We start from the raw sequence: 16260 nt of genomic DNA on the forward strand, positions 1-16260 counted from the left end.
AAGGTTTATTTTAAAACCTTCGTTAAATTCTAAATATTTATTCTAAAATCTCATCAAAATAATAGAGTTTTTTAAGTATCAAAAGTTTATTGTAAAACATCAATAAAATATTTTATATTTTCTCAATTTTTAATAAATAGATATAATTAAATTTTTTAGTGAGTTTAGCCTAAACTGGTATACATATTTAACTATGCTTTGAACTTAGGTATTAGAGGTTGATTCATTAATTGAAGTTAGAAGACACTTCATTAATTGAAATTATTATTCAATTCTTAAAGATTGTTTTTATGAATTTCAATAAGTAAAAATAAGTTGTGTGTGAAGTGACATTAACTTATCACATACATACATCATCATAATTTATTTTTTGGTTACATTTCCAGTATCAAATTTTGATGAATCAGACACTGGAAACTATTCATTATAATAATATTAATAATAATATTAATAAAAATATTTATAATAATATTAATAAAAATATTTATAATAACATTAATAATAATATTTATAATAATATTAATAATAATATTTATAATAATATTTATAATAATATTAATAATAATATTTATAATAATATTTATAATAATATTAATAATAATATTTATAATAACATTTATAATAATATTAGTAATAACATTTATAATAATAATAATAATAATATTTATAATAAGATTAATAATAATATTTATAATAATATTAATAATAATATTTATAATAATATTTATAATAATATTAATAATAATATTTATAATAATATTAATAATAATATTTATAATAATATTAATAATAATATTTATAATAATATTAATAATAATATTTATAATAATATTAATAATAATATTAATAATAATAATAGTAATAATATTAATAATATGAATAATATTAATAAATATTAATAATATGAATAATATTAATAAATATTAATAATATTAATAAATATTAATAATATTAATAAATATTAATAAATATTAATAATATGAATAATATTAATAAATATTAATAATATGAATAATATTAATAAATATTAATAATATGAATAATATTAATAAATATTAATAATATGAATAATATGAATATAATATTAATTATAATAATAATGTTAATATAATATTAATATGTATAAATTATGTTAATAATAATAAGTAAAATAAAAATGATAATATGACTAAAGAACTTCCCTGGTCTAGTGGTTAATCCTTTGGGTGCTTGGGTTGTGAAAATTTTAACCTTTGGTAATATAAAAATAAACCCTCGTTAAAACCATTTTCTCTTGTAGTGTTTATAAAAATGAAATATTATTTCAATACAAAGGGAGAAAATTAGATTTTTGGTAAAAAAAATTATTATTAAATTTTGTGTGAATAAAATAGAAGATACTTCAATCTTATAGAACAAGAAAATATAAAGATCATAATGTTTCACATCCATGCAACAAAATCTCAAAGAAATAAATAATTGTTATGATTATTAAACGCTCATCCTAAAACATTTCATATCTTACCTATAAAATTATATGTCATTGCATATATATAAATTAAGTGTTTAATTTAAAATTATTTAAAAAAATTAAATTATCTTATAAAGTTTATAAAGAATTGAAAGATGTAGAAAAATAATAATTGGGTAAAAAAAATACATATTTAAATTTTAAAAATATTATGTATTTATTTTTTGTTGTATAAATTAAATATATGTTTTGTTCTATAAATGAAATTAAGTTTTTGTTGTATAAATTAAAATAACTTTTTGTTGCATAAATGAAATGAATTATTTTTGTTGTATAAATTGAATTTAATTGTTTTATATAAATTAAAGATTTTTTTTTATAAATTATATACATTTCTTTTATATATTAAATTTATTTATTTGTCATATAAATTTAAAATAAAATAAATTAAATTTTTGAAAGTTTTAACATAAGTTTTATTAAATTATATTTAAGTTACATAAATAAGAAAGAATATTTTCATGTGGCTAATATTAGTAATAATAAATATAATAAAAATCATAATATGATAAAATATTTTGTTTGTATATTGATTAAAAAAAAATTTGGCTATGCTAATTTCCATTTGTTAGATTTTTTCGTCAAAACTGTGACGAACGAAAATCCGACACATAATATAGTTACTTTTAAGGATATGAAAAATATCTAAATATTCAAATTCAATTCATAATTATTACAATCCTAATAGTTTTAAGTCCATTTTAATCAAATATTTATAAAGAATAATCAATTATGTTAAGATCTACTCAATTATCATCGCAAGCTGTAGTTAAAATTTTAACTAACTGAAAAAATAATCTATTATCTCAAAGTTTAATTGATTAACAATAAAAAAATCTTAAAAGTACTACTTAATTGATTAGTCAAAGAGATATTATTTAAAAGAAAACAATTTTTAAAAGAATATAAGTATTGATTAAAATATAATCAATTATTATTAATGATAATAAATTTATGAGTAAATTATTAAAGAGAACTTCATGTTCAAACCTTTCATATTACTTTTCTATTATATTCCCAAGCACTCAACTTTCTAAGACTTGCATGAAGTTGACTTGGTAAATGAAAGTAGTAGTAACTGATTTTATAAGGTGAAAGAAATAAATAAGTATAATTGTTTTTGTTTAATTTTAAAACACAAAATAAAAATATTTTTACTATTTAAACTTAAATTATATTTCACTCCAAGAAATTTATGAAATAAAAATTAATTTTAGAGACAAAAAATAATTAGTTGTTAAGTAGAAACTATTTAACAATAGTAGAAAAGTTTTCTTAATTCTTAAAATAGTCTCTAATTTAGTTATTATAACAACTAATTATTTTTTGTCTTTAAATTTGATTTCTATTTCATAATTTTTTTTTGTAGTATTTTTTTTATTGAAATTGTAGAATAATTATTTTTTTATATTTTGAAAAATTATGAAAGAAGTTTTTGTAAATTACGTTAACGAATTTGTCAGTAATAAACAGACTTTTACGTTAATAAAAGATTTGAATATTTATTCATGCTAACATAAATATTCACAGACTATAAATATATTTAATTGTATTTTCTTTGCATGAAATAAATTTCTTTATAAAAAAATATTTAAAAAATTTATATAGTTAATAATTTTATTTATATTTATTTTTTTACATAAAATAAAATCTTTCTATATATATTAAATATTTTAAAAATATATCATAATTAACATTTTGTTTTATATTAAATATATTTAAATAATAAAAATAGTTGAAAAGTGAGGTTGTTAGAAAAAAAGAGTAAAGAAGAAAGAAAACTTTTGTAAAATTGTGTGAATGATTTGGTTGATGTAATATAATTATTTATATTATATTTAATATATAACTTTGTAAAATAGTTTTTTTAAGAAAAAATTAATTTTAAAAAATACAAATTAAATTTTAAATTAAATAAAAAATTATATGTTAAAAACAAAAAATATATTGAAAAATATATTTTGTAACATTTTAATATATTTATTTTAATTATTAACCTAAAAAATATTTAATTATAAATAAAATAGTAACTTATATATTATAATTCTTCTCATAATTAATTATAGAACACTTTGCATGGAACATGTAAAAGAAAGTCTAAATGAATATGAGGTTTCGTTTTCTTTTCTGATTTAACAGCATTCGAACACGGTTTGGTAGGTGTATGAGTATGAGGTTTCCTTTTCTGCGTCTACAAAACAAACAGGTCATAACCTTTGAGTGGGTCCATTGACTTCTGATAAAAATAGTAAGATTATGCTAAATATACTTATTATATATTAAATTTAGATGTTTTAATCATTAAAATTTTACATATTTATAAATATTCAAAATTAATAACTTCAAATCTTGATTTACTACACTACAATTAAATAAATTTTAAGCTCATGAGATGAAACATACTGGTAAAAAATTAAGGGCTAAAGTTTAGAATCTTATATTAAATTAAGATGTGATGAGATAAACAATTAATATATAAAGAGAAAATGTATATTTTAAAATATATAAAGAGAAAAATAAATTTATTATTTAAAAAATTTAAATGAAAAATAACGTGAAATCTTTTATATGAGTTTAGTTCACACTTTTTAATACTAAAATAAAGTAGCATTAAGTTTCAGAATATAAAGAGTTGTAGGTGGCTAACATGATACTCATATTCTCAACAACACATATTGCATTATGATGAACTCCTTTGTCTCCATTATCAGATTATTTTTTCTTTGTTCATTATGCTTGATCATGTTCAACTCAGTTACATATAGTTTGACGGTTCATTGCAATGAGAAGGACACGAACATTCTCCTTAAGTTCAAACAACGAGTCACAGATCCTTCAGAGGTGCTCTCTTCATGGTTTCCAAATTCAGATTGTTGTCAATGGAGAGGAATCATCTGTCATAACATCACAGGTAGGGTTTCAGAGCTCAGTCTTCCTTGTTACACTATTCCATCTCAAGTTACTGCTTTGGAAGAGATGGACGACAAGTCACAATGTTTAACAGGTCACTCTAACTTCTTTTTAATCTTTACTTTTAAATTCAATGTTATACTTTCTTGTTAGAGAATTTTGACGATAAAAAATAGTATTATATCATGGTTCAAATTATTCCTTATAAATTTAAAATTTGTAGTTTATATATTTCAATATACATTATTTATTGTTAATTTAAATTATACTATAATTTTTCTATGTACAATGTGTACAATAATTTATTTTATCAACAGGTGAATTAAATTTGAGTTTGCTGGAACTTGAATATTTGACCTACTTGGATTTGGGCAACAATGACTTCAAGTTTCTCCAATTCAATGCAATGGATAGCCGTGGAAAGTCCAGCAACCTCCCTTATCTTCATTTATCTCATAACTATGATATTGTTGTCCATAATCTCCATTGGATTTCAAATCTTTCTTCATTGCAATATCTTAATCTTGGTGGTGTTCATATTCACAAGGATATTGATTGGCTTCAATCAGTCACTTTGCTCCCTTCACTGTTAGAGTTGAATTTGAGAGGTTGTCAACTTGAAATGATGTATCCATTTCTTCAGTATGCTAATTTTACGTCACTTCAACTTCTAAATCTTGCTGAGAACGATTTTGTATCTGAGTTGCCTAGTTGGTTATTCAATCTGAGTTGTCACATCTCCCATATTTACCTTTTTAACAATCAGATACATGGTGAACTACCTGAAGCATTTCCAAATCATAGAAATATTAAGTCCTTGGTTTTTTATGGTAATTATCTCAAAGGACCCCTTCCAAATTGGTTAGGACAACTTGAACAATTATAAATACTTTATCTTTCTTATAACTATTTTTCTGGTCCAATCCCTTCATGTTTGGGAAATTTATCATCCTTGATTCAATTGGACCTCACCTCAAATCAGTTGAATGGAAATCTTCCAAAAAGTCTCAGTCAACTGTTGAACTTGGAAAGCCTTCTAGTAGCAGAAAATTTCTTGACTGGAATTGTGTCCGAAAGAAATTTACTTTCCGTTTCAAATTTGAAGCATTTATCCCTTAATTCACCTACCCTGGTCTTTGATTTTGATCCTGAATGGATTCCTCCTTATCAACTTCAAGAGGTTCAGTTTGGCAATGTGAGAGACAAGCTTCCTGAATGGTTATTCACACAGAGTTCTCTAACACATCTAAGCATTGTAGATTCAACGGCTTCATTTGAACCTCTTGAAAAGTTTTGGAACTTTTCTAAACAACTTGATTATTTCTATCTAGTAAACAACACTATCAATGGGGACATATCAAATGTGTTGTTAAGCTCGAAAATCGTTTGGTTAGTTTCCAATAATTTAAGAGGCGGCATGCCTCGTTTATCTTCGGAAGTGGTGGTTTTATGTTTGTATAATAACTCTTTGTCTGGGCCAATTTCTATTCTCTTGTGCAACAAAATGAGCAATAAAAGCAATTTGATTGACTTCGACCTGGGTTATAATAATTTATCTGGAGACCTCACAAATTGTTGGAATGATTGGAAATCCTTGGTTCATGTTGATTTAGGATACAACAACTTAACAGGAAAGATTCCTCACTCAATGAGTTCTTTGTCCAACCTTCGATTTTTATACCTAGAAAGCAATAACTTGTTTGGTGAGATACCTGTCTCACTTAAGAATTGCAAAAATCTTTCGATACTTGATATCGATTACAATAATTTTTCTGGAGATATACCAAACTGGTTGCCACAAAGTGTGAAAGGTCTTAAATTGAGATCCAATCAATTCAGTGGAAAAATTCCCACAGAACTATGTCAACTTCATTCTTTAATGGTGATGGATTTTGCGAGTAATGGATTGTCAGGAGCAATACCCAATTGCTTGCATAACATCACTGCCATGCTTTCTAGTGATGCTTCAACTCGTCAAGTTGGTTATTTCATTAATTTACCAATTTTCAGTATACAAATGACTTGTGGTATTACCATGCTTATAAAAGGAAATGAGTTAGAATATTATAATTTGATGAATGTCATTGATCTCTCCAATAACAAATTGTCTGGTGGTGTCCCTTTAGAGATGTATATGCTCACTGGAATACAATCCTTAAACTTGTCTCATAACATGTTCAGTGGCACAATACCAGAAGAGATTGGCAACTTGGAACCCTTGGAGTCCTTTGATCTCTCAAGAAATCTTTTCTCAGGAGAAATTCCTCAGACCATGTCTTACTTGCATTATCTTGAGGTCTTAAATTTGTCTTTCAACAATTTCATGGGGAAAATCCCATCAGGGACCCAACTTGGTTCTTCAAACCTCAGCTTTATAGGCAATTCTGGCCTCTGTGGACCTCCACTTTCAAAGATATGCCCACAAAATGAAAAATCCCACAGTACAAATCGATGGGAGGAAGAAGAAGGTGATGAATCTGATGTACATTCTTGGTTCTTCATGGGCTTGGGAATTGGGTTTGCAGTAGGATTCTGGGGAGTTTTGGCCACCATTTTCTTCAACAGGAGATGCAGACATGCTTATTTCAGATTTTTGCACCGCACTTATGACTTTGCCCTGCAAAAGATGAACTTCATCTAAGATATCACAATGACGGTACAATGAATGGTATGTTACAAATTTATTTCTTTTGGAAGTGTTAAAAAATAATATTATTTAATAGCATTATAAAATGTTAGAAATTGAAGTGAATACCGTTAATTATAATGACATGTTGACGAGATTATTTAAAATTTTATCCGTATTATATAGTAATAATTGAGTAATCTTCAATTAAGTTGCTTGAAAAATAATTAACTCTGTTATATATTGACTGCTACATTGTACTCTGCAGGTCCCTGATGTTCATGCTTCAGTATGTTACTTCATGCAGTAGGCCAGAAGGTTGTGTTATTGGATATATATATATATATATATATATATATATATATATATAAATAAATAAAATAGCTTATACATTAGGATTTTTATGAGGTTTACTGTAATTTATGATTTGTGTTGGAGGATAGTTTGCATTGTGATTTGTGTTTTAATATGATGTATGATTTAGAGAATTTAGTAATCTTACACGGATTTCATTTGATAATAAGAATATGTGTTGAAATTTGCATTCACAATATTTGTAATAAAAAAATATTGTTAATGGATAGTTTAAAGTTTATTGAGCAATATTCAGAAAAGAAAATTTTAAAAATTAATTTATTAGTCATTCAAAATGATAAAATGAGTCACTAATTTAATTTAATATTAATTTATTAAATAAATATAAATCTAAAAACGAGTTATAAAATTTTATCAATAATATAAATTACTTTAAATATTACTAATTTTTAATTTATAAAATAATATTTAATGACTAATTATTTTTTTCAAAATTAGTTAAAAAAAAAATAAAATTATTAACAACTTTATGGAATTGATGCAAATAAAAATGGTCACGTTTAATAAATAAAAATTCAGTTTTAAAAGGTGAATTGCTCAACTTTAAAAGGTGTTTATGTATCATCACCTCAACCTTGATCAACATTTCATAGTATTTGGTATCCATGTTTAACAAGCATTTGGTGTTCTATAGAATTATGATTTGGCAAGAGTTTAAGAAAGAAGAGAATAATAGGAAATAAGTGCAATAAAAAAATTAAATTTAAATTAACAAAAGATATTTTGAATTATTTTTAAAGAGGAATGATTAAATTGATTTTTTTTAAAAGATTATAGAACAAAATGAATAAAAATGTAAAATATAAAGGACCATTTCTATAAAAAATAATTGCATGATCGAAAACAATGCTAACCAAAAGCATTCAAGATAGACTAATCAATTTATTATTAATTTTTGACATTACTCATTTATTTTTACTTATAAAATATTTATCCATTCTTCCATTTTAAAATTATTTTCTCATTTTCTCATGAAACCTGGCCATTTTCCACATATGATAATAAAGTATAAGGTTCAAATCTTTGATTAATTAATAGAAATAATTAGATTTAGTGTGTAGTGGTAGTCATATAAGATTACTTTCTGTAAAGTTTGTTTTAAATAATAACAATATAGTACGTGTTGAAATTTGTGTTTTATTGTTATTTTCATTGAATAATGAGTATCAGTATATATTTATACTTTCTCCTCTATTGTTTTAATATTAATTAAATAATTTTTTTATACAAAATAAAAATTAGAGAAAAAAATAAATAATGTCAAAGGTTTAATATTAAAAGAATAAATATTTTTTAATATTAAAAAATTATAATTACATAAATAATAAAAGTTTAAAAACATTTTTAAATTAATAATAAATTAATAAAGGTGCGGGAGGAGGCTGATGTAAGAGGCATGGTCAATCCATAATTTTTGAAATGTAATTTTACATAATACATTACTTTTTATTTTGGATTATATAATCTAAAATATAAATTTGTTTAAAATACTAATTTTATTTTTCAGATCATATATTTCAGAATATAAATATATTTATGTTTAATTGTATTCGGATTATTTTATTTTTCAGATCATATATTTCAGAATATAAACATATTTATGTTTAATTGTATTCGGATTACACCAGAACTGAAAATAAATATCTTTAAAATTCACGGGTTTACATTGAAGGAGTTTTTCCTGTATTTCTACATTTTTCTTCCTGCACCCCACAAGATTGTGCAAAGATAAAATTGTCCTTATATAAAACTGTACATTTATTTTTTTATTCTGGATTATGAAATCTGGTAAATTTTTGGATTGGTGCTTCTGGTGAAATTTTGGATTGGCGCATCTGGTACTCTCTCAGATTGGTGCTTCCGGTAGTACATGAATGACAGTGTTAATCCAAAATAAAAAAATGCAAAACATCCATAATTGGAAAAACCACTCCGGATCAACCAATCCGTAATTCAAAATATGCATTCCGAATTTAGAAATCCATAATTAAAAAAAATCATTCCAGATCCATCAATCCGTAATAGAAATTAGGCTTCTGAATTCAGTAATCCTGAAATCAACAATTTATGCAAACTTTGCTTCCAAAACACTCCCTCATCCAGAATGTAACATGATTCACTTCCAGATTGATGAATCCGTAGCACACTCCCAGATCCCGAATTCAAATAACAGGTGAAAGTCAGTTTTGGAATTTACAAAATTGTTGGGGTGCAGGAAGAAAAATATAGGCGTGCAGTAAGAAACTGCCACTTAGGGAGTGCAGGATGAATAGCCCAAAAGAGGCCCAGTATCATTGGGTACACTGCTTTATGGGCCAACTATTGGGCTTTTAGTTGATATTTGGTGGGTTTATGCTTACTCGGAAAAAAACATGTTCTCTCTCGATTTCCCTCTCTCTGTTTCACTTTCATCAAGTCTCTGACGTTTTTTTTGTTTGGGAAGTCTCTGCTTTACTTTGTGGAGGTTTTTGAAATTTGAAGAGATTGGGATGCACTTCACACCATAACTCACAAACCTCTCTTCTTCTCAGCTTTCAATTATTGTTTTGTTCTTGCCGCGTCGATTCGGAACCCTGATTTGCTGCCATGACTGAGGTAAACGCGTTAATCACCGCAATTTTTCATTATACACTTTTCATAATCGTTCTTATGCACTCTTTCACCCTTTTATAATTTATTTTCCTGCACGCAAATTATATCCTACTACTTTTTATTGAACCTTCTGCCCCTTACATAATCGAGATTACTTCCCAAAAATCCTGTATATTATGAATTTATGCTTCTTATAGTTGAAAACCAATTTAATGTAAAAATATTTGGATTTTTTAATAATATATTGGGAATCTGAAGGTAGGACTGTAGGAGACTATTAAGTCCATGTTTAGGTCGGTTTATTTTGGAGAAATACTTGCTTATTTGTAGTTTCATGAGGTAGTTTTTTGTAAAAAATAAGAATGATTTTTTTCTTAGTAACATATGGCAAACATGTAGTATGTATATTTCAGAAGAACTGTTGGCTGTGTGTGAATTTTACTATCATGAGAGAAGGATTTGGGGGTGGGTTATTGAGATGTAGTGGTTGGTTTCTGATGTGTGAGAGTTGGAGTTGTTAATTGTTTGGATGCACTAAGAAGTTGAGGGCTTTTCTTTACTCCTTTTTATTTTATGGTTTTCAGTACTGGGTCAGCCAGGGCAACAAATGGTGCGACTTTTGCAAAATTTATATATCAAACAACCCTTCGAGCATTAGGAATCATGAGCTTGGTCAACGCCACAAAGATAATGTTGCCAAGAGGCTGGCTGCTATGCGAAAAGAGAATATTGCTAAGGAGAAAGAACAGAAAGAAACAGCTCGTGCCATTGAACAAATCGAAGCGGTAAGGGTTTTACTCTTATTTTATATTTACATTAGTGATATTGATGCTGCACTCATCATGCTTTGAAAAGTTTTTGTGATACCTCTTTTATAATGCTTGGACGGGACTTTCTGGTGCAATTACTGAGGTATACAAGTAACCGATTTGATTAGCATAGTAAATCAGGCATGCATAAGGATCAGCAAGGTTATCAAACAAGGGAGTTTACATAAACTTGTGAAGCTTCTTTGAATTTCATTCACAAGGTTGGAAAATGATTGCTAATATGAAAACCAATGTTTAAAATCCAATGTAGTATTCAAGCAAAAGGTAAAAGTTTTTGTAGATGACAGACAACAGTGATCGGCTGTTGATTTGAACCCTAATGAAATGTTGCATATTTTGGGTTTCCATGAATAGAGCCATCTGCTAGTGTAAAAGGAAGTTAAAATTCATAAACAAATCACATAATCGTGAACAGTTCATTCGTCCATAGTGATCTCACCTGTTTGTTCAAGCCACAAAAGCAAGCCTGTTGAAGTTATTGAAATAGACTGCTGCAAAGTCAGAAAACATAAGTGGTTCTCATTTTTTTTTTAAATTTCTCCCTGATGGCAATGACTGTTTTTTCTTACAATGCTAGAATAAATGAGTGGAAGTTTCCCAATTACATAATGCATAATTATTGGTTTTAGAGGAATGCTAGCTAGTAAAACACTGTTAAAGGCCAACATGTATCGAAAAGGGTGTCAATAAGTGTTAACATTTCTCTTGACTTAAATCCAAACAAAATACTTATCATAGAGGGGTCTTGGATTCCCAAAATATTTTTTCAAGTGAAACATTTACTGTATCTGAAGATTGAGAATTATCTGGAAATGGAAGTTGCAAGAATTTCACATCTATGCTTAACTTTTTTTCAAATTTTTTATATTTGAGTTTCAAGAGCATTGTATGTTCTGTTACACATTTATACTCAAAGATGAAATATATAAATTGTTATATCTGTTTCTTTGTATTCTAATGCAGAAAGCACAGCGTAGCTATCAAAAGGATAAAGCAAAATTTGAGGAAGCCAGAGAATCACTTGAATTGGATGCCCAAGGTTGTAAGTATAAAATCTGTTTATTTCTATTGATAGAGTTCTGATTAGTTATTAATTTGCTTATTCGTGTACATTGTTTTGACATTCAATCTTTGTTTAGATCATACACTACGGGGGAATAAATTGTTGTCCTTTACATAGAAAAAAAGAAGAGCTCCATTTATTGAAATTAGGAGAGCTCCATTTATTGAAATTACTTATATTTTCCGGTTTTTCAAAGCATTACAAAGAAGTTATTGTGACACTTCTCTACTAAGATGATCAGTAATAATTACCAATTTTTTCTTTTTTGCATAAAGTGGTGGTAGTTGGCTTGTATAAGCGAATATGTCAAGCAAACCCTACTTTGTAAGTAATTGCTCAGCAAGCTGTAGTTATAACCGACTTTTCTTTGTAAGAGGAAATGTAAGAGTATTGAGCATTGGTAGTTGTCCTATCTGATATTGATTTCACGTGGTAGATTTAGGGATTGGAGTTCATTATATATTATTATAATAAGCCCAAACCCTTTAAGGATTGGTAACTTGGTGTATATTTTGGGTTACATAGTCTAATTACTTTTCTGCCAAATTTTAATTCCCCGCAGAGAACTTTAATCTATGGTATAAAACATCTCTAAAATGTGTTCTAGTTAATTTTTTTCTTCTATTAATAAAGTGGAATTTTCTTTTCCTCAGAAAAGAACTTGAATATAAAAATCTAAGACTTATGATTAGTCTCCTCCCCGTCTGGGTCCTTTTTTTTCTCGTTTTGGTATGTAATAAGACAAGAAAATGTTGAAATCAATATGTTATGGTTTATCGTACTAGGTTCACTGAAAGAGCAGAATAAGTCTATTTATTACTCAATTTTTTTCTCCTTAAAAGAATTTTGATTTTTTTTTTTTCTGAAGCTATTAATGGTGCTGGTAGGTTTTGTATTGACAGCATAAATATAAAGTTTTGTTCCTGTTCAGCGTGGAAAAAGATATGAGAATGGATCAGCTGCTGTTATATTTTCAACTGCATCTCCCGTAGTAACAATTGATGGGCAAATTTGTTTTTAAACATTTAGCTTTAAATTTTTTACATAAAACAAGTAAATTTAAGGTCAGGACTCTGCCTTCTCCTTTTAAGCTGCAGAGGACCATGATGCCAAAAAGTATACATGTAGCTTCATGATACAAATCCAACTCTATATACTCTCAACAGACGTGTCAGTGTAGTGTATTGCATTGTTGCTGTATCGATTTTGCATCTCAAAACTGATTATTACTTCGTGGTTGAATGGTTGTGTAGAATGGGAGTTTGACAGCAGTTCAGGCTATTATTATCATAAAACAAATGGATTTTGCAATGACCCAAAGTCGGGATTTTACTACTCTGATGCCATTGGTATGACACTAGAATTCTTGTCTTACCTTACCATACATGTAAATTATCAAGTTGATATTTGATGGCATATTTCCTTCCTTGAAAATATTTCAACAGGCAAGTGGGTGACAAAGGAAGAAGCGTATGTCTCTCCTCACTTTAAATCTAAGGCCAGGCATGATGGACCAACTTCGAAGAAGTCCTTGTTAACATCACAGTCGAAATCAGATGAAAACAAGTCAAATAAGTTTCAAAATGGATCTTCATCTGGGCCAGTAGTTACAACTTCTTTGAATCCTAAAAGAAATGGGAAAGCTGCTCCTTCATCTCTTGCAGTCGGCAAGAGAAAAAGACCTAATGAAAAATCAAAGATTATCTCTGAAGAAGAAAAAGCAGCTCTCAAGGCAAGAGAAGCTGCAAGGAAAAGAGTGCAGGAGAGGGAAAAACCCTTGCTTGGCCTTTACAGCAAGCCTTACTAATGACTCTGCAAATTTACCTTAACGGACATGGCTTCCCCCAGAAATGAGGTCGTTCTTCTTTTTGCCTGATTCATTTATGCTGTGTCATTAAGGTGGGGTCCTAATTCCCCAATTGTTTTCCATGTGACTCTACCTTGTACAATGTAACTGCTCCATTTTCTATTTTTGTTTTTGCATATATGCTAATTTTCAGCCCTGTTTGTATCTCGGAGAGGAGAAAAGGAGGATCAGAAGTCATCACTAGGCTGATGAAACCAAATAAATCCCTGTTTCAGTAACTTTTGGAAAAAATCAATATATTTATTTTGAATTTCCAGTAATTTTTCACAACGGAAAATAATATAGCAACGTTTTATGAATGCATTTTCTCATCAGCTATGTTATTTGTGTAAAACCGTCTGTTTTACAAGAAAGTGGAAAAATTACGGTCATACATAATCAGGTCTGGTGTTTACTAAGTTATTGTCAATCAGGTTGGTTTTTAATTTAATATATTATTTTGGTTCAGACTACAAAGGCAGGGTGGTTATTATTCTCCATTGGGTTTTTAAATGCTTTGTTTCGAGTCCAGAGTCATATTTACGGGCATTTCTTCATGCACAAAATAAAATTATCTAAGATAGTGACTTAAGTTTTTAGGATACGGGAAGTTGTGACCCATATTTACTTCCGAAATTCCGAAGGAGAATATAAAAAGAAAAAATCAAGTTGGATGCTAAAGCCTAGTTCTTTGTGACTTTTTCCTGACTTCTCCAATTTGGCTTCTAAATCAAGCTGAAAATGCTGTTATTTCTCCTCACAATGTTCATTGGCGGCAATAAAGGCACAAAGTGGAAGCATAATAGGCTAACCCAATGTCAAGTAATCCTTCATCCTTTTTCTGCTGATTAGATAAATATCCTTTTATTGCTATTCAAGTCATTCTATTTACTTCAGTCCCCACAATGGAGTCCCTCAGGTCCCTTATATAAGCACACCCACGTTCATATTGAACACAAATCAGACCCAAATATACTACACTTCAGTGAACAATTTCTTTCATTCACCTTAAAAAGAATGCCTTCACCTGTGCAGCCAAGTCCTTCTCCATCTGAGGGAGAGAAACACAGGCAATTGAATAAAGACATTTGGGAGATGGTCTCTGCCATCACTCACAGGGCCACTGATTTTCACAAATCAGGCTCAACCCACCGTTTGGGGAAGGACGATGAACATGGTTTGAGCATGGTCACCCTTGCAGGTAACAACAATGGTGCCACTATGAGAAGTGAGTTGGATGATAAATCAGGCACCCATTCTCATGGTGATGAGCCAGAGGCACTGAGCACCTATGTTAACAGCAACTTCCAAGCCATCAACAATTCTCTCATGCTTGGTGGAAGTTATCATGCCAATGATCCTGGTGTGCACCTGGACATCTCAGATTTCTCCACTGAGCCTCACCAAAGCCACCACCACAAGGAAGAAAGGCATGGGAAGAAGGGAAAGAAAATAGAGAAAAAAAATTCCAAACCCAAAGAATCATCATCTGCATCTGATTGAGATTAATATTGGTGCTAAAAGCATCAAACCTGTTGAGTGCCAGAAGACAACCACTTGGGTTGATTGTTAAGCACACTAATCATATCTTATATCCTAAGTATGTTTGAATAACCATGTTTTTGTAATACGTTGTTTGTGTTTTTTTTATTCTTTTCATTGTGCGGTGTCAAGCAAAAGCAGTATTTAATTTTCTCATCATATAATAGTATTCTCTATGGCAATAGTTTGAGTATACAGTTACTGTATGATATGGTGAATTTGGTTTGTGTATTTGACACTAATTTTTACAACTAAACAATTTTTCAAGTTTGGTTCCTACCGGAGTTAGAGAGAAAGTGTATTTTAGGGCAGTCAAATATGATTAAGAGGATAAATTCATATTATTATGACTGCAACCAGACTTTGCTTTTATTAAATAGATAAAATTACTCATTCGAACCATATAATTAAACAAATTTTGCCTTCTTTGCACTTAAAAATCATTATTTTTTGTCCTAAAGTATACTATTTTAATTTTTTATAGTTTTAGATGGTAAGAACTAAAAGAGGTTAAAAATGATATTGTAAAAATTAAAAGAAATTAAAATGAATCACTTTTAATTATAGTGACCAAAAGGTAAAATTTATATAACTATAAGGAGTAAATGAGTAATTCAACCTATTTAGTATTATTGGTAGTCGAAAATGTACAATAACTTATAAAATAGTATATGTTTGATGGTATTTTAATCTAAATTTATACAAATTTGGACATTTCTTAATTTGTGTATATCATCGAATAACTAATATTTTGTTGGGAGAGAATAACTAATATATTACTAACTGTCTTTTATGGTTTTAGAAATCAAGAAATGCACTAAAATTTTCATTTCAATAAAATAATTATGAACTTTTTTACTTTATTTTTTTTCATTTATATAAGTATAAATTAATTAAAGATTAGATATGGAGAATAAAGTATTAATTAGCAAAAAAAACTTAATTATATCTTGAACTTAAAATTAA

At 27.7% G+C, this 16260-nt stretch overlaps 2 protein-coding genes and 1 pseudogene across 2 annotated transcripts; all 3 read left to right on the forward strand.

Annotated features, from left to right (window-relative positions):
• The first annotated feature begins 4195 nt into the window (after positions 1–4195).
• LOC137829459 (receptor-like protein EIX2) lies at positions 4196–7061 on the forward strand (annotated as a pseudogene).
• A 2696-nt stretch (positions 7062–9757) lies between these two features.
• Positions 9758–14072, forward strand: LOC137830513 (C2H2 and C2HC zinc fingers superfamily protein). The gene is made up of 5 exons (XM_068637914.2): positions 9758–10016; positions 10598–10798; positions 11807–11882; positions 13160–13255; positions 13352–14072. The coding sequence occupies exons 1-5, from the start codon at positions 10008–10010 to the stop codon at positions 13711–13713; spliced, it is 744 nt and encodes a 247-aa protein (XP_068494015.1). The 5' UTR covers positions 9758–10007; the 3' UTR covers positions 13714–14072.
• Positions 14073–14769: 697 nt separating this feature from the next.
• On the forward strand, positions 14770–15557 carry LOC137830514 (uncharacterized). The gene has a single exon (XM_068637915.2). The coding sequence runs from the start codon at positions 14770–14772 to the stop codon at positions 15253–15255; it is 486 nt and encodes a 161-aa protein (XP_068494016.2). The 3' UTR covers positions 15256–15557.
• The last annotated feature ends 703 nt before the right edge of the window (positions 15558–16260 follow it).

Source organism: Phaseolus vulgaris, chromosome 7, assembly GCF_051622355.1.
Source record: "Phaseolus vulgaris cultivar YP4 chromosome 7, ASM5162235v1, whole genome shotgun sequence".
NCBI lineage: Eukaryota > Viridiplantae > Streptophyta > Magnoliopsida > Fabales > Fabaceae > Phaseolus > Phaseolus vulgaris.